Source organism: Ammospiza caudacuta, chromosome 13, assembly GCF_027887145.1.
Source record: "Ammospiza caudacuta isolate bAmmCau1 chromosome 13, bAmmCau1.pri, whole genome shotgun sequence".
NCBI lineage: Eukaryota > Metazoa > Chordata > Aves > Passeriformes > Passerellidae > Ammospiza > Ammospiza caudacuta.
The window spans coordinates 3,305,859-3,325,459 of record NC_080605.1 but is presented as its reverse complement, the minus strand read 5'-3'; the positions used below and the strand labels follow the sequence as shown (position 1 = coordinate 3,325,459).

The window sequence follows — 19,601 nt, the reverse complement described above, 5'->3', positions numbered from 1 at the left end:
CGCGGCCCAGGGGCGGGGCCGCAGCCCCTCAGCCGCAGCCGCCATGTCCGTGGCGTTCGTGCCCGAGCGGCTGCGCGGGGCGGCCGAGGTGAACCAGGACACGCTGCAGCGGGTGAGCCACACGGGGCTGGGACGGGGCCGGGGCTGGGCCGGGACCGAGCCCTGCCGGCCCGCTTGGGGCAGAGCTGGGGCGGGCGGTGACGGTGTCTGTGCCGCAGCTGCTGGAGGAGAACGACCAGCTGATCCGGTGCATCGTGGAGTACCAGAACAAGGGCCGCGCCACCGACTGCGTGCAGTGAGTGACCGACGGGCGGGCAGGGGGAGCCAAACGCGGCTGGAGCTCCTGGAGCTTTCCTGCCGCCACCAGGAAGCTGTGGCCTTACGAAGGGATTTCACCAGAATCGTTTTCAGACGCGTATGAAGCACAGATGTACACTGCCGCCTTGCTCAGGGTGTTTGCTCAGTGCTCCTGGGCCCGCTCTGCCCTCCGTGCCCGTGTGTGCGCACCCAGCCGGCGGCTCTGCCGCTCCGGCACCTGCGGGGAGCGCTGCGGCTGCTCCGGCCAGCCCGGCGGGCAGCTCTGAGCTCCTGCTCCGCTGCGGTCTGCGGCTGTCAGGCTGCGAGCTCCGTGCCCTCCTTCCCATCCAAGCTGGGCGGTAGCACATGCTCGGCTACCGAGTGCAGCTCAGTGCCTTATACCGGCCTTCAGAATGAGAAGAACACTAATTTCCCCCTGATTTACTATTCTAGTTTGCTTTCTTTTTCCCTAACTGCAAATACTGATCAGAGTACACGAGTGCGAGTACGGGTAGTTGTCTAGAAAAGAACGTCTTCCAGACCCTGTGTTTCCTCCTCTCACAGGTACCAGCATATCCTGCACAGGAACCTCATTTATTTAGCGACAATTGCTGATGCCACCCCGCCCAGGACGCAGAAGCCTGTTGACTGACAGCAATACCTGGATGTGAGCAGTGCTGCTTTCAGAGGCTGTAGAAATAGTTTAGAGTCCTGCTTTGAAAAACAAGGTGTGGGTTTGAAAAAAGCAGGTAAAAAGTGATCTGTATTTGTGTGTTTAAAATGTGAATGTAGTTTTCAGTGTAGTATTAGGCCAGCTTTTCCCCTGTTACTGTAACTAACACAGCTTAAGAATGATAGTTATCACATTCCCTTTTCCTCTGAAAAACTCAATTCAGTGTACTTCTGGGAATAGCCTGGTTGTCAAGACAGCACTATGGGAAGCAGAGCCCATTTCATGAGTAAGGTTCTATAATAACAAGGAAAATGTTACCCTAGGTGACTCCTGCCTTCAACATGACAAAGATGGGCATGTGTTCCATATATAAACGCAGTAGACTCTTGTATCCTGTATCAGAACAATTGTGCTAAATAAACTAAATATGTTCTTTGTAAATTGTAGTATATTCTGAATTAATATAATACATTAACAAAAGAGCTGCTCCGTGATTTAGTCAAACAAAAATGTTAACTTTCCTAGGACTGGTGGGATTGCCACACCACTCAGCATTATGTGTAAGGGAGAAACCAAGCTATTATTTTAGAAGCTTTTGCCCAAGTTTATTAAGGCTTTTTCTCTTGCTTGATATGCTCTGTAAACAAGTCAATTCTTGCACAGTCAGAATGGGCTCATGTGCTTCCTTAATACTGTCAGCACTGCTGGCCAGCTGCATGTATGCTCCTCTCCAGTAAGGGAAAGCAGCTTTGCACACCCTGCATAGGCATTCCAGTGCCACAGTTAACACACGCTGACTGAACAGCCTTGGTCACAGCAGAGGGGACAGAGTTTACTTTTGGCTTACTACCATCAGACTTACTGACTCTAAAAATTCAAATATTGTGATTTTGGCAATGTTTACCTGCACTACTGGTTCAAAGATCCTGCTGAGGCATTGTCTGTACTACATTCTTCTGTGACATCACCTGAGAAAGCACCTTTAAAAATTGGACTGTGCATAAAGTTCATTTTTATATGATAGAGTCAGTAAGTAGGCAGTTGACAATTTTCAAACTGTTAAATAATCCCATGTTAATGTAATAAGATCTTTACAAACCGAAGTTACAGTTTAAGGTGCTGCTCATTTTCAGCAAGGTGCATATTTTAAACAGGTATGACCTATTAAATGTATATCTTTAATAAAGCAAATAGTTTACTTTTACAGAAGCTTTAAAATACAAACTGTACAGTTCCAGTTCAGAAGCGTTAGCTATTCACAAGAAGCACTGCAATAAGGGTAAGTTAACTAAGCACCAAACCCTTGCACTTGGCAGTGTAAGTGAAGTTTAAGGGCAAGACTCATTTGCCAAGTGCAACAATTCTTAAAATTACCAGTGTTCAGAACAATCGGAAGCAAAGGACAGAGTAGCACCCACGTGGTCAAAATGCAGACAAACTTTCTTTGTGTTCACAATTCACTTATGTAGGTCCAGAAACTTGCCAGCATTTGTAATTATGAATAAACTGCAAAAACTATAGCAATCATTTTGGCACTTGTTAGAAAAAAAGTTCAAAATTAAGTTGTTTTCATTAACTTCCATTTTGGTCAGTATGAATAACCAAGTAAGTACAACCAAATTTGGGATTTAATATTAGATCTAAACAACAAGATTTAGGAAACTCGAAACCATTCATGAAGTTAAATAACCACTAACATTTTCAGTGGAAGGTTTTCAAAATCATAGTAGTACAGACCATTAACAATTTACAGACAGAAGCCACACTGATTGTGCAAAGCACATTACTGTAAAAAGTCTATGTACAGCAAACAAATCTTTGTAAACATGGTAAGTATGAAGTTTCAGAAAACATGGTGACAATATCATAAATACAGGCAACATTGGCATCCTCAAACAGCACAAAAAGTAACAATCTGGGCCTGCAAATAGAGCCCGTCACCATACAAACAAAAAAGGTGGATGGGTTTTAAATACCCAAATGTTTAATAGTTTTAGTGTTGTGTATACTTTTTATTTATATATATATATATATATATATATATAATGTATTTATTTTTTGGTATCTTCAGATATAGATGTACTTAGTTTGTAAAACCAAAACCAAAAAATGTGCTTTGTCTTCATTGAAAAATTATGTAGTTAGAACTAATAACCCATTTTACTAGGAGTTAACATATTAGAATGATATGACTTAAGAAAAATACAAAAATAAGATTAATACTGTCAAAACTCTTATACCAGAAAATATTGTGGTTTTTAGACTCTTTCAAAGATGAAATATGAAAATTTAAATAAGCTCTAACTATATAAAGAATCTTCTGTAATCTCAATTCATATACAGTGGGATAGGTATACATATTTACCATTGTTCTTGAATTTGTAAGCACCAGTCACTCGCCCCCATCCACTTTGGTTGGAAGATTATTCCTAATTCCACAGGTTCACTTAATGGCACATATTGACTGCAAATAATTACTTTATCCTTTTAAAAAAAATAATGTTCTTTTAACTAACTGCTACCCCACATTTCAGTTTTACTATCTTCTGAGCCAGCTCACAATTTTTAATCAACTGTAGCATCTGAAATAAGACTTTAAATAAATGCAAGTAGTCTCTTAGGCTTTGCTTTCACACACTGCAGGAGCACCTTGTGGAGAGTGCCTTTGGCCAAATGCAGCCAGAGGGCAGGGTCTGTGTGAGAACCAGGGTCCCAGTGTCCACACAGGTGTGAGAACCAGGGTCCCTCTGTCCACACACATCTGGAACCAGGGTCCCTCTGTCCACACACATCTGGAACCAGGGTCCCTCTGTCCACAGAGGTGCCATCCATGTCAAGCAGCTCAGGTCATGTTGACAACACAAGCCTGAGTGGTTCTGCTGATCTTCACCTAAAGGAAGGAAACTACCACAAAACTCAGTTTTGTGACTGTTTCTGCAGCAGTTCCCAAATGAACTCGCTTGTGTAGCACAGGAAAAGCTGCTGTTGCACTTCATTGTAAAAAAGCTGCCCACAGGCTGTAATGGAGAATACAAAGGTTCTACAGCTTGTCCTTTATAAATTTAAACACAGTGTTGAGCAAAGTGACCACTATATATTTGCTTCAACATATTCAATGTGTTTCAGTAAGATGTTTTAACTATAAATCTATATGAAAAATAGCTATAAAATACAGTGTTTCTTGTATGGTAGTCCTTCAGCAGTTCTTTTTAGAAAAAAAAAATGTCTTGAAAGTAAAGGCAATTACACATTTTTAAAAGCATTTCTACATCACAGTTTTGGGCTGTTTCATGTACACCAAACATATTGGCCATATTTGCTCAGCACTGTAACTCAGTATCCGAGAGTTTGTCTATCTCACCCAAACCCCCTCAATCCCACATGGAGAGAGAAACAGGATAGAGCCAACACAGCACTGTGAATCAAAGTAACGTGATTTCCATTTGGCCCTGTGCCGCATTGTGCAGTAGGAGCAGCAGTCAGTACTGGTGCAGGTAAGATGGTCTGCGCTCGTGCTTCACTGGGAAGGATTTAAAGCCCTTGTTGATCTGTTTGTGCTGGGAGGCCTGCTGGGACTGCTGCTGCTGCTGGGCGTAGGCGAAGCTGGAGGAGAGCCCGGCGGGGCCGCACTCGCTGGCCCACATGGGCGACTGCAGCATCTGCATGGTGTCACTCCACTGGCCCACGGGGCTGCTCATGGGGTACAGTGACGTGCTCTGGCTGGGCAGCGTGCTGGGCACAGAGCACGTGTGCTGCCACGGCGCCTTGGGGGGCCACGTTTTGGTCTTGTTATCCTGAGAAAGCAAAATCAGTTAGGGTGCTTTGGTTTAACAACAGGACGCTGCTTTTTTAGACAATACTTAACGTCACCTTATCACCTCCTTGAGATATTGTCACAAGATTAGTTTATGTTTGCAGGGGTCTGAGGATGAGGGAAGAGATGAGGATCTGACTCCATGTTTCAGAAGGCTGATTTATTATTTTATGATATATATATATTATATTAAAACTATACTAAAAGAATAGAAGAAAGGATTTCATCAGAAGGCTGGCTAAGAATAGAAAAGAAGGAATGATAACAAAAGCTTGTGGCACGGACAGATAGTCCGAGCCAGCTGACTGTGATTGGCCATTAATTAGAAACAACCACATGAGCCCAATCACAGACGCACCTGTTGCATTCCACAGCAGCAGATAATCATTGTTTACATTTTGTTCCTGAGGCCTCTCAGCTTCTCAGGAGGAAAAATCCTTAAAAAAGGATTTTTCATAAAAGATGTCTGTGACAAACCCAAACTGATGCCTACATATAGCACTCTCAATTCTTAAAAGTCTGCCTGTTAAAAACCATTTACGTAAATGACTTCCAATTTTAATAAATTAAGCTTGGTGGCTGACAAAAGCACCTCGTGCTACTTGAGTGCAGGTGGTTTAGGTTTTCAGTGAAGTAAGCAATCTGGAGATGCAGATGCTTTCCCAGCCGACTGCCTCATGCACACCCACCCCAGGTGCCAGCAGAGGAAGGGACTGAGCCAAGCCCCGCTGAGCTCACCTGACTGCGGTCATCTGCTGCAGAGAGCAGGGGAGGCGATGGCAGCGTGCTGGGCTCCTGCTCACCACTGCTGTGTTTTCTGCAGGAAGAGACAGACACTGACTTGTTGGTTTAAATGAGTCACCCTCATTAATCTGCCACTGGCACAGATCAGCCTACAGCACTGTTTTCAGAAACACCTGGTTTCATGTACTTTTCGTTCAGTACAGGTAAAAGCAACAATACAGAAACTGTCAGGGACATGACAACGCAGTAGTTCTTCGAGCTACAGATTCAAAATTTCTGTAGAGGTGAAAGGAAGCTTTTAAAGAAATCTGCCAGAAATTGTGTTTTTACTTCTGTTACTTGCTCTTATGGCTAGGTTTCTTTTGGGTTTTTTAAAGTATCTTTTCTGAAATAACCTTACAGGTAAGGCAAAACACCAGTTGAGGGAGTGAAACATCTGCTGAAGCACAGTTAATTTTACTGAAGAAAAATGTTCTACCTTCAGTTTAAATTTGTGACCTAATACCTAGTTATCAAATAGAGGTCCCTGACTATATGTGCATTCTGGAAGATGTTTTTGCTTGGATTTTTTGGTCCTTTTTGTTTGATTGGTTGGGGTTTTTTTAGGAGGAGCAATTAAGGGAGTGGGTTTAGATTAAAGCAGAATCTTTTATTTCATCCTTTTTGTAAAAACCCCAATCAGCATGCTCCAATCAGGCTCCCATAGGTCAGCAGCCCTTTGCAGGTCACCTTTAGCTCACTCAGCCCTTCTGCCTCCTCTTAGTGCCCAGCTTTAGCTCTGGTCTGTTGTCAGGCCTGATCTACAGAACACTGCTCTTCCTACAGGTAACAGGAGACAGCAGTACTGTGACTTCAGCTGAGGCTTTGGGCAGTGAAGCACCCTCTTTGGGCACTTTCTTCTGCCCTTTAGAGCACTACATAAACCACAGGCTTTCCTTCTTGCTCCATGATCAGTCTCCAGCTATCTACTGGTGATATAAATCACCCTTATGTGTTTGTTTTCCTTCCCTCCTGCTTTTTTGTAAAAAACAAGTAATTACTACTTTTTCTGTGACTGTTTATAGATGGCTCTTTCCCATTAATTTCAATTTAGCATTCATTGAAGCTCAGTTTTTGTTCCCTCCCTATGAAGTCTTGGCTCAGTGTAAAGATTCAGAAAGTAGCTAATCTTATCCATTTCTGGTAATGCATACAAAAATAGCTATCCAGGTAGAATCTGTGAGAAACTGGCACTGACTTTTTTTCATTCACCAAAAAGCAGACAGACAATCTTGTATCTATGTATTGACTCCAAATGACTGTGACTGTAAACAAATATTTGGCCACTTATTTCATTTTTAGAGAAGACTGAAAAATAGTTTGAGAGAACAATTCCAGGTTGGAATTGGGTCGGTATTCATGCTTCATCTTGTTCCTTTTGTTACTATTGTTCTGACTACCCTCTGCTGTGCAATCACAGATCAGGTTCCAAAGACACCGAGCCTCCAGCCCTTTAGAAAAGCAGAATTGCTGTAATTCACACTACTGACAGAAGTGGCCTGTTCACAGCTGAAAATCCTGGCTTGGTTTTTCCATTACTGAAATTATTTACAAAGGCAATTTGGCCTCCTCTTCCTGCTGTGAGACACAGAGAACTAAGCAGGGGTGGATTTCCCACTCCCAGAACAGCAGCACTGAGGTGAGAGGAGCACACCAGGTCAGCAGCAGCTTCTCCCCAGTGCCAGGGCTGCAGCCAAGGCACCCAAACCCACCCAAAGGTACGGCCCAGCTGCAGCCAGGCACTCCACAGAACCAGTGAGGATCTCATAAAGCCCCAGGAAATGGTATCCAAAGGAGAACTCTCATGCAGGAGGGCCCTCTCATGCCATAGTGGCCTCAGTAAGGGCTGGCTGTTTGCACAGTGCTGGTTTGTACAAGGAGAAAGCTGCTAATACAGCTCACATCACCATGTAGCACACAAACTCATCTTTGTGGAGACTTGTCTCATTTCCAGGAATTTCCTTTGCTACTCAAATGAAATTACATATAAACAAAAGGAATCTTACAAAGTGGTCCATTGCTGTTCATTTTGCTCACCTCCTCTGCTTTACAGCAGCAACGAGGTCTGGCCCTGAGAACATGGAGAACAAACTGTCTCCGTTAGCTGAGGAGGTCTCATCGCTTGAGCTGGCAGAGTCTCCTTGAGTACCAGACCAGCTGTTTGTCACATCACTGCAAGACAGAAAGTTGGATTAGTCCTTGTATTTACTGTGCCTGTCCAGACTGTGTGCCACAGTTGTGCTGAATCTTTGTCACAGGTGATACCTCAGAGCACAACATTTCAGCAACTGGTAAAATGTGCCAGTAATACAGGTACTTCCACTAGTTCTGAGTGGTCACATTAACTGCTCTAGGTGTTACAGCCTCTTTATATACATATAACTACAATAATTATATCAATTAGAAGCACCTCTCCTGTTCAGGAAGGAGAAACAAGTGATGCTTGGGTTTGGAATCACTAAGTACTTGACTTTTTCACTGCAAAACTGAGCTAGAACACATATCCATACTGGTTTTACACCAGATACTCACTGCTCTTACATTATAGACAAATGGACAGAATCTTGAAACACTTCTTGTGTAGTAAATAGTTATGAGTTGGAAGATATTAAAAACTACAAATGTACCTGCTGTGAGGTACCTGCCTTTTAGTAGCAGGATTAAGTGGCTAAAATCTGGAAAACTGATTTCAATCAGGCACCACGACTTTGACAGCATCACTTTTCATCAAAACTAGGTCTTAAAGATGTTTTCAAAGTACTCAGAGAAAACTCTCCTGAATACATCTGTGCTATAGATTCCTTATTTTTGTTTTACAGGTTTTAATCTTTCTTAATGGATGCTCCTCTGTCAGATTAAGATACTTAATATTCTGCTTGTTTGATTTGTGTATATTGATGATTTGTTAATAATGTATGGATGTAAGGGAGGACCCTGGTTACTCATTCTAGCATTAATTCTCCTATTTAAATATAGGTTAGCCTGTTATTGGGAGGGAGTCATAAAGTTCTTATACTTTTGTAGTGTAGAGCTTTAACACACTCTGTTGATGGCTGCTTGAGGGCCCACAGTGTAATTGGGAAATTAATAATTATCCGCTCTGCAACTTTGACAGCATCACTTCTCATCAAAACTAGGTCTTAAAGCTGTTTTTAAAACACTCAAAGAAAACTCTCCTGAATACATCTGTGCTATAGATTCCTTATTTCCTCTGTGGGAGTCCCAGTCAGTATCCATGCCACTCTAAGGATGACATCAAGCACGTCAGTGCCTTGGATCAGCAGAGCAGGCAGGGTCACATTGCTCACTCTGAACAGTGAAGTGCAGCTTTCACAGATGCTGCAGCAACTGAAAAACCCCCAGTATTCCCACATTCTGCCACGTCTGGGTGCAAAATCAAGTCCCACAATAAAAGCATGCAGCCTGTGCAGTCTCTTACCCCTCTGTGAAGTAGTCAGGGAAGGGCCAGGTTTTGTGGGGATCATCAGGAAGGGGCCAGTTGCGCGCGGTGCTCGGGCGCCGGACGTGCTGCGCTTGCCTCTTCTGTTGCATAGCCTGGTTCACCCCAGCCACATAGCGAGCAAACTCTGGATCAGAGCCAACTGAGGGAAAGAAACCAACAAATCCATTGCTGACACTTCCAGTGCTTCAGGTCTGATCATACCCCACACCACAGTAATTTGCTCCCTGCTGACAAATGGCAGCCAGCAGTGGATGGCTCTGCATGGAGCAGTGAAGAAAGTTTTACAAAGTTTTACAAAGATGAGTTACACAGCATCCACGGTGGATAATAGTTATCACATGGAAGTACACCTGCCCCTTGCATTCCATCAGGGAAATTGTCTTTGTACTATGATGGTGTCTATGCTGAAAGGTCCAATATCCAGACACTGATGAAATGGACACTGGACATTTATCCACACACGTGAAAAACAACAGAACAGTTACTGTAGTTGATACCAGAGTGCAACATGGTTTCCAGCTATGCTGTGAGCCTGCTCGGATCATACTGGAACACAAGAGCACCAAAACTGCCTCCTTCCTATAAGGATGAGACAATTCTGAAAACATTTGGATTCTGACTACAAAATATCTCAAAATAAGAATTATATTTACAAAAACAAAGCAGTAATTTAAAAATTCTTCCATTCTCAACATGCTTTTTGTGTCCCAAGTATCCAATAAGAAATAAGCACACTCTTGAGCAGACACAGCAAAAGCCTCAATCCAAAAGTGTTTCAAATGCTCCACTGATCAGAGCAAGCAATTGCTGTATTCAAAAGACTGCTGATAATGAGTCACTAACTGAATTTCCACAGCTTCTCTTTCTTTTGACTTTTTTTTTCTTCTCTGAGAAAAAAACTTGGCAATCTGACTGGATTTATGGAAAATGTGTAGACTAAAAGCACAGTAATTGCAGTGGGAAGTACTGAACTGCTGGCCTGCCAGTCTCAGCTGGAGATGGAGTGAAGACTGAAGAACATGCAGCAATCCTGCACAGCTCACAAAGCAGAAATCTTTCACCTGACACCTCCCTACATTCAATTATTGCATTTGGAAGATATGTTTCCTAGTTCTCATTTGGCACATCCAGGAAAGACCTCCACAATGTTTTGCTGAATGCAAATTAAATAGACAGTGAAGAAAACTTTGTTTCTCTACCTTCTTTACTAAGCAAGGGCTATCTGAGAGCTATCTAGGAACAAAACATCCCCAGTGGTGCCTGTTCTCCCTCTGAAATACCTTTATGTCTATTTAAGATGAGGCTGGAAGCCAGACAGTTCCTCAGATCTAAGAATAGAGTCTAGATGGATTCTGAAGGACATCCAGGCTTTTTTACCTGTGGACAGCATTAAATTTTAAAGTGCTGATAATATTCAAAATAGAAGCTTATGTTAATTTTTACCTCACTGAAAACATCAGGTGGACAGGTTTTTATCAGATAGTTTTTTACTCCAAAAGATTTGAGTTACCAACATTCCTTCTATTAGTTCTTATTGCAACATTCCTTCATCAGGTTCTTAGTGATGACTAAATACTACAAAATACATTGTTGGGACTAGTTAGGTCCTCAACATAAAAAGCCATAAATTTCAGTTTTATAAATTCTTAATCAGCAGTTTTGCATCTGAAGAGAGACATCATTTTCAGACTATAAAAGTATTTATCAAGAAAGTAATGTGTTTTGTTTCAAATGAGAAATGTACAGTCCTAGGAAACCCTGGAAATGAAAAAGTGTTCTGGTTTACAGCTTTTTGTACAACACTAAAGCTTAAAATGCAGATTTCTACACCACAGCTCAACCTGGCAAGTTCTATGAAGAAAAGTTCTTTCTAGTGGAAAAGTATTCAGTTAGAAGGATTTTTGTTTGATTTTTGTTTTTTAAATGCCAGATCTGTGAAAAATACTGTTTTTACTTATCACTAACAGAACCACAGAAGTGTGTATCAATCCACTGAGCACCATTTATGGACCTTGAGTAAGTCACCTTTCCAGGTACCACTTTCTACATCCCTGACATTCATCAAATGGAACACGAGGAGTTTTTTGTACAGCTAAAGGAAAATACTACAGAAATAGAATGGATTTTCAATGCTGAGAATGTCAGTCCTCTGCATACCTGCTTTCTTTTCCCACACACACATGGGCTTAGTGCTTGCTGAGAATAATTCTGTCCTTCCTTAGAGGCTGTGATAATCCTTAAGTCTGTACCCTAAGTCTGTTTAACTAAGGTGATGCTAATTCAGACTTACACTTATTAAGCAACAACGTAACTATGGTGGCTATTTTTGCCATAGAAACTCCACTAATTAATCAAGTAAGTTGACAAAATAACTATCATAATTATGAGTCAAAGGAGCTGCTTTGAGACACCCACACATTCCAGACACAGACGAGTGCAATGAGCCCGGCAAACTGAGCCCTGCTTTGATAAAAGGTTTCCCTGTTCTCTGCTCCTCCCTCAGGCAGCTGCCATAAATGCACACTCCAACATTCCTGCAGCTGTGTTCCAGCCCAACAGAAGTTACATTTACAAGGTAGCAGCTGTGAAAGTTGTTCTTAATGCCACCATCAGAATCACACAATCACAGAATATCTGAGTTGGAAGAGATCCACAAGGATCATCAAGTCCAGCTCTCAAGCCAATGACCCACATGGGGATTCATCTCCTCTTAAATTCCACAGTCAATTTCTTGTCTGTAGATGTTTGTTTATGACTCTAAAATTTTATCTCAATTCATCTATATTTACAATTTATTGGTGGTTTAAACACATATGGCAAACCTCATGGCACTTGCTCTTTAGTCTCTAATCTTTTGACATCCAAACTTTTCACTGCAGAACCAGCTGTAGAACAGGAACCAGTATGACTCCCAGGGAACTGGGGAGCAATGGATGGAAAATGTGGGGATATGGGAAAGATGCAACCCAGCTGTATCTCCAGCTTACAAGACTGCTAAAGAGCAGGAAGAATAATTTTGAGGAGAGGGAACACACCTGAGTTCAAGAGTTTGTTTTGAACAATTTTACAAACTAAGTATAGGAGGAACATCATCTGTGAGTAACTTTTCAGTACTCTGGTGTGCTCCATATGGGAAAGGTCAGACTACTACAAGCGGTACAAGAAACAAGAAATTGGTTCCCATGCTTGGTTATCAATGAGTTTTCAGATCATCTTCTGTTAAAAAAGCAAATTAGCACACACACAAATCCCTGCTTGCACTGATCAGCACCCTTACATCCAGTGAGCACAGGGAAGTGACAGTTATTGCCAGCAATATTCACAGAATTCTTTTACAAAGAACCCTTACAAAAAGCATAATAAAGGAAAAGACACACACCTGCAGGGTCAAAAGGCAGGATTTCTCCCAACATCCCAAACACTCCATCAGTTTGGTCACGATTTGGCCACGTGTTGTTTCTAGGTCCTTGTGGTTTCTGTCCTAACATCTCTGCCATCATATTGTCCATATAGGTGCTGACAAGACCCAAGCTGTACAAATCAGAGCTTAAATCTGAAAAACCAGGATTGTTCCACTGATTTATATGAGACAACCCAGCTCCAACAGCCGGAGCTTGCTGCTGTGAAGAATTACTGAGCCATTTGGCAGGTACACGTTGCTGTGGTCCAATAGGTTGAAGCAGGTGTTGGTAATACTGCATTTGCTGCTTTTGGGACTGCTGCTGGGACAAGCCTTGCTGAGGAGGATGCAGTGGGGTGTGAGACACAGACTGTGGCTGCTGTTGAACCGCTCCCGACTTCTGTTCTGCTGCTGTAGAGGACGCAACAGAGTTCCTTCTTTTCACCATCGGAGAAGTCTGCTGGGATTTGCCCATGTTAAAACCAGACAAGAAATCTATAACATCCTGCATTTCTTGGTCAGTTGGTAAATTCATACCTTTGTCATCCTTGCCATCATCTGCTTTGAAGAAGCTGTCCCGCCTCTCCCCGAGGAAGCCGTTGGCCAGCGGGCTGGCTGAGCTCTGCGCTGCCTGCAGGCCATCGGCGCTCCGAGGGAAGCTCCCCATGCTCAGGATGTTCTGCAGCCGTGCGTCCATGGCCGAGGGCATCTTAGCTTTCTCCTCTGAGCTGGAACTTATGAAGACATTTTTGGAAGGTGTGTTGGGGATTGAGTAACTCCCTGTGTTACTTGTACTGGTGCAGGAAGTTTTTTTTGTAAACCGTGAAGTCAGTTTGGAAAATGTCTTTTGCAGACCCCCTGAAGATTTGCTTCCATTCCCCGCTGGCATGTCAACCTGGCTCCCAAACTCTGAGATTTCACGCTGTAACTGGATCTGGATACAAGGCAAAGCTTGCTCCCTGCATCAACAAAAAACATGTATGTCAAACCACCTGAAACATAACTGAGTTTGTACTTTGGGGGAAAACGTGTATTTCAGTAATAGCTCAAATATAGAAACAACACCAAGGACTGCCAAGTCCACCAGCTACTTCTTAGGGTAACAAAGCAAATTATTCCTCATATTTGCAATACTTTCCACTCCTTAAATTTTAGTTGTGCCTCAAGACCTAAATGGAGACGAATTTAATATAAATCAAGTGTTTTTGTAAGAGAGAAGCAAATACTTTCTAACCCTTGGATATGCTGCTGGTTTGGTTTTAAGCAGTCTCCTGCATCTCTGGATGTACCCAGAAGGTATCTGTGGGGATTAACAGTGCCTCACTCTCAGTCTGATTCCTGTTTTCCCTTCTGATGAGCTGGCACTATCAAACCCCTCAGCACAGATTATTCAATGACAACAGCTTAGTTTGAACTAGAAAAGAGATGTACCTTCCTTCCTTCCACCTGTGTATATCAAACACAGCAGTGTAGAGCACATCCACCAGCCCCAAAGTTTTCTCTGGATCCAGACTCCTCTGTAGCAAAGACATCGTTGCTGGATCTTCTTTCAGACACCTGTCATCATTAAGTTTAAATTAGAAATCACAATGCTCATTTTTTTACATTGAACAATTCTACCACATCAGTCAGAATACAGAAGGCCAATTGCTGCACTCCTGCAGAACACATGGGAATGCCTGGTGGTTCCTGGGCTGCAGCCTAAGCTCTGCCTGCTGTGGAACAGAGCTAACCTAACTGTGAGGTTCAGCAGTACAGTGCACTGAACTCATCACTGACAAGAGCTCTGTAGCAGGAACAGCAACAAACACAGAACACACAACACTCAACACTCCTTTCTGGAACACGGCAGGAGCCTGAGACAACCCCACACACACCGAGAGCCTGAGCGTGGCTGGGTCCGTGTGGGGCAGGTGATGGCTCCCACATCCCAGAGATGGCTCCCACATCCCAGTGATGGCTCCCACATGCCAGTGATGGCTCCCACATGCCAGTGATGGCTCCCACATCCCCCAGCGTGGGGCAGGTGATGGCTCCCACATCCCAGTGATGGCTCCCACATCCCAGTGATGGCTCCCACATCCCAGAGATGGCTCACACATCCCCTAGCGTGGGGCAGGTGATGGCTCCCACATCCCAGTGACGGCTCCCACATCCCAGTGATGGCTCCCACATCCCCCAGCGTGGGGCAGGTGATGGCTCCCACATCCCAGTGACGGCTCCCACATCCCAGTGATGGCTCCCACATCCCAGTGATGGCTCCCACATCCCAGTGACGGCTCCCACATCCCAGTGATGGCTCCCACAATCCCCAGCGCGGGCCGGGGGTCCCTGAGCGGCATCGGGGCTCGGGCCGTGCCCCCCGCGGTACCGCCCAGCGCCAGCAGGCGGCGCTGCCCCCGGCAGCGCGGACACCCCGGAGCTCCGGGACACGGACAGACAGACGGACAGACACACACTCACAGACACTCTCCTTCCTTCTTCCCCTCCCCTCCCCCCAGGACACTCCTTCCTTCCTTCCTTCCTTCCTTCCCCCGGCAAACAGCACCAGGACATAACAGCACACACGCACACATACATTCCTTCCTTTCCTTCCTTTCCTCCCTTCCCCGGGGACACAGCACAGGGACACTCCTTCTTCCCTTCCTTCCTTTCCCCGGAACACAGCACCAGGACATACACCATACATACATACATTCCTTCCTTTCCTTCCCTCTTTCCCTCCCCCAGGACACACCACGAGGACACTCCTTCCTTCCTTCCTTTCCCCGGGGCACACACCATGCATTCACATACACATCCCTTCCTTTCCTCTCTTCCTCCCCTGCCCGGGACACTCCTTCCTGCCTTGCTTCCTTCTGCACACAGCACCGGGGCTCTCCTCCCCCCGGGCCGTGCCAGCAGCACCATGAGGAACTGGCTGTCTCTGTGAGGAGTCCAGTGAATCAAATGTGTTGTACTGAAACTCCTAACAGTGCCTTGTTACAGACACATTTTATGAAAAGTCTTTTTTTTAAGATTTTTTCTCTTGAGAATCTGGGAGGCCTCAGGAACAAAATGTAAACAATGATTATCTGCTGCTGTGGAATGCAACAGGTGCATCTGGGATTGGTCTCATGTGGTTGTTTCTAATTAATGGCCAATCACAGTCAGCTGGCTTGGGCTGTCTCGGTCAGACACAAACCTTTGTTATCATTCTATTTTTTTTCCATTCTTAGCTAGCCTTCTGATAAAATCCTTTCTTCTATTCTTTTAGTATAGTTTTAATATAATATATATCATAAAATAATAAATCAGCCTTCTGAAAAATGGAGTCAACATTCCCATCTCTTCCCTCACCCTCAGACCCCTGTGAACACTGTCACACTGCCTCCTTCCCAGTTAGGGACCAGAGCTGCCACTGCCTCCAGCTCCCACTGCTCTGAGCAGGAGAAATCCTCCCAAGCTGCACCCAACCATCCTTTGCTAGGCAGACACCAGAACTGGCAGGAGCAGCATCTCGTGGAGCCCACAGGTCCATGGCTCACAGGATCACCCATGGATCAGCCCAGTGAAGGAAGAGCAAAGGCTCTCACACAAACTCAGCCAATTCTTGGCCTCCCTGAGCTCCAGCTGGGACCTCCAGGCTGGAACATGACACCAGGACTGGCAGATTATTGTTTTTGAAACTTTCTCTTTTATCATCAAGCTTTTACATTTCCTACAAGTCTCAGTGCCCCAGCACTGCCCCTCTTGCCTTGTCTCCTACAGAGGAGCCTGTCAGCAATGGAGGTGTTCAACCAGTGCAGACAGAGGAGCTTAAGGAAGCTGTGCCATAACTGTGCATGTTCTCTATTCCATTTGTAACAATTTTCCCCAGTCACAATCTGCAGTACAAGATTTTTATTTACCACGTTGATGGAACTTGCACCACTATTCTTGATCCTTCTAAACTTATCTGAGGAGCATAGGCTTCTTTATTTTCAATCTGTGCCGTGTCCACAACCACCTAGCAAATCAAATAAAATAAAAGGGAAAAAAATTAAGAATTAATGATTTTATTACCCCTGTAGTTAAACTCTAACAATCTCCCCTCCCAGTCATACTACACGTACAAAAAAAAAAAAAAAACCAAATAAAACCAAACCAACTCAGAAAATCATTGTAAATTTACTTCTATTTTAACATAAAATTAGTTTAGTGCAGAAACCTGTATTTCAAGGACTCAGTTCTTCTCAGTTACACCCTGTAGTAATGCATCACTATGTTGTTACCAGCTGCTCCACCTCCCTGCTGGCAGTTCTCAGTATTTTTGAGAAGCTTAGTACAGTTACTACTTTAGGAGTTCCCAAACACCTACTCAGCAAAATGTTTTAAATCATTTCACTGTAGTGCATGGTATGATATAGACAAGTAATATCCAGCCAGAAACCCTTCAAAATAAACAACACAACTCCTCCTTTTAAGGTTATAAAATTCCACACCAACATTTCTCTATTCTACCTAATGAAACTGTACTATTATTAATTCCTGATTAAATAAAGAGAAGAGTGACTGTTCAGTTTGTTGGATTCTGAGCCACCTGTAAGACATCATGAAGACATGAAGAGGAAAGTCTTGAAGACCAACCCTGTGTCGTGAACCTTTCTTTTTAGGCAATGGAAAAGGAATGGATTCACTTCAGCTTCATTTAGCCTTGAATTTAGTGACAGTAAGACAGTTTAAGATAAGTAAGATAGTAAGACACTTTAATTTAGTGATAGTAAGTTCCATATTTGGTTTGTGCTTTCTGTTGTTGTCCAGGCTGTGTGGGTTGGCCTTTTTGATAATTTCCATAATTTCCTATTTTGGTCATGCAGAAACAGCAGCTTTTTGGCAGCAGTCAGCAGTTGTGCTTCAGTGGCTGGCAGATCAGCTGCACCATTTATCCCTGAAATGCCACAAGTCCCCTGGTGTAACTCAGCCTCAAGGGACATTACTGACTTTGTTGTCATCACCCAACCTACACCAGGTGTCTGTTACTGGGTATGAAAAAATGTGAAACAAAATGCTGGGTTTCTTCTCTCTCACTTTAACAAAACCATCAAATAACCCTTGAACATAATTATTTCCCACCTTTCAAATATTTTAGCATAAGGCCTTCTTTTTCCTGCAGTTGATTCTAAGCCTTTGCCCAGGTTTATTTAATTTTAAACATGTCTAAGCACAGTGACAAAAGGCCACACCATCATCCACCCTTGAAAATACCTCTCATTTTGTAACAGGACAATTCCAGCAGTATTTTCTTGATGTTTGTATATTTTAGTTTTATTTAATTTGTTAATCTGCAATTCAGTCCTATTGCAGGGGTAATTTATGACTCTGATTACACTTAATAACTGTTAACAGATCACTCCTCATAACTGTGCTAAGGAGAAATGAACTCAGGAGTGATTGTTATCAACTCTCAAGAAAAATACAGTTTGCACTCAGACCTGAGGTCAGGTAAAACTCTGATTTGTGCAGGTCTGAGTCAGGTTCTGGCTGTGGTGCATGGTTGGTGCCCATGGTCCAGGCTTTGTTGGGGTGTTCCTTCCCCTTGTTTCTTCCCTTTGCAAAAAGCTTCACATTTCTCAACATCTGTCAGAGTCAGGAATCTGGGATTTAAACTTTGCTAGGTGATTTAGTGTTCCTGCAATGCATGTTGGTGTTTGCTATGCCTACTTGCACAAAAAAAAGAGTTTTATCTGCTAACCTCTGCATGAGGCCAATTGGAAGTTTTATTTCTGCTGATCCTCTGAATTCAGCCATTTGAATGTACATTATTTTTATTCAAACATGCAGATTTCATCAGCTGACCCAAATCTCAAAATGCAATTCTTATTACATACAAGTTAAGGTAAGAACTGAAAATCAGCACTTCAAATTATTAATGTTAAAAAACTACAGCCCAAAATAACCAAGCACACTAAGTCACAACTCATTGTGTTTTCCACACTTAATGAGTCACTTCTTAAAAGGCCCAAGGGCACAGGATAGGCTAAAAGCAGTGAGACTGCCAAGGAATGTTTTTTCCAACTGGGCATTTAAGATACAGATGCACACAATTCTGAATGAATGCAGAGAGCCCAGGATCTGAAAGCAGCACAGCAAAGCCTACATAACACTGTGCCATGACTCATTTATCTGCCTTCTTCACAAAATAAACTTCAAATGAACACATCCTCCCTCCCCGCCTGGTGGTGCTTGGAGAACAGCTTCCTGTACCTCAGACATGCATTGTTCTTGTTGTACAGGTGCTTCCTCTCTGCCTTCCACCCAAAGAACCCTTTAAAGACCCAAAGTACAATTTCTTGTCTCTGCATGAAGCTACATACAAGCAGAACTGGATGTTGTAAAACAAAGATGGCACACAGTTTGTAAAGGAAAACCTCAACCCTCATTCCCTTCTGAACTGTAACAAATCCAAGAGAGAACAAAGCAGAGCAGGCTTGCAGGTCCTCTGGCATGTGCACAGCTCATGATGTGCCTTTGAAGAGAGAAGCCTGCCACTTTCAGAACCTGATGTTCACGCAAAAATCTCTGGAGACATTCAGGACACAACACAAGTGAAACTCCATAGCTCAGCACTGCCATTTGGGAGAATGTGTAAGCAAGTTTTACAGTGACACTCTCCAAAAGTGATGACAAACCTGAAGAATGTCAGTGCTCCCATTAGCAGCGGGTCTAACTCGTTCTGTCTAGACTGGGGGACACCAGATTTCCAAATTCCTGACTCCAAAAGTGCCACTCCTGAAACCCCCCGGGGCAGGAGCTGGGTGTGCACAGCACTGAAACCCCTGGAAGGAAATGGAGGAAGGTGCAGCATCCTGCCAGGCTCTGCTCCTGCAGACACTCAGGAGCCACAGCTGCTCACACACAGCACTCCAAGGGCTGCTGAGAATCTCCTTCCTCCCTGGCCTCATTTCCTGCACCTCACTGCTGATCCCAGCATCCCACCCCAACTGTGGCAGCTGAAGGCACAATCCCATTTAACCCTATCCTTTTTCAAGCCCTCCTTCTATTTATTAGTATTTAATATACATTTTCTTTCAAAACACCAAAGCAGAAATTTGATAAATCCTGTTATTCTACAGTTTCTCTGCCCCTGCAAAAACAACACCACCACCTTCTTGTGGCTCCTGTAAAACTTCTCAGCCAAAGCACTGCTCTC

General features: G+C 43.6%; 2 protein-coding genes across 3 annotated transcripts in view; one reads left to right on the top strand and one right to left on the bottom strand.

Annotated features, from left to right (window-relative positions):
• The first annotated feature begins 8 nt into the window (after positions 1 to 8).
• SS18L2 (SS18 like 2) lies at positions 9 to 2,932 on the top strand. The gene is made up of 3 exons (XM_058813333.1): positions 9 to 112; positions 219 to 295; positions 862 to 2,932. Exons 1-3 carry the CDS (start codon positions 44 to 46, stop codon positions 947 to 949), a joined length of 234 nt encoding a protein of 77 aa, XP_058669316.1. The 5' UTR covers positions 9 to 43; the 3' UTR covers positions 950 to 2,932.
• GARRE1 (granule associated Rac and RHOG effector 1) overlaps positions 1,574 to 19,601 on the bottom strand; it is a 61,013-nt gene continuing 42,985 nt past the window's right edge. The window contains exons 8-14 of one of the 2 annotated variants that reach the window (XM_058813324.1): positions 16,321 to 16,418; positions 13,862 to 13,987; positions 12,410 to 13,389; positions 9,007 to 9,169; positions 7,605 to 7,739; positions 5,523 to 5,601; positions 1,574 to 4,764 (exon numbers count right to left, since the gene is read on the bottom strand). In XM_058813324.1, coding sequence (XP_058669307.1) covers positions 4,450 to 4,764; positions 5,523 to 5,601; positions 7,605 to 7,739; positions 9,007 to 9,169; positions 12,410 to 13,389; positions 13,862 to 13,987; positions 16,321 to 16,418 — 1,896 coding nt within the window. In that variant the 3' untranslated portion in view covers positions 1,574 to 4,449. Of the gene's footprint in view, positions 4,765 to 5,522; positions 5,621 to 7,604; positions 7,740 to 9,006; positions 9,170 to 12,409; positions 13,390 to 13,861; positions 13,988 to 16,320; positions 16,419 to 19,601 lie in introns of both variants that reach the window. The other variant, XR_009275290.1, reaches the window with a different exon arrangement.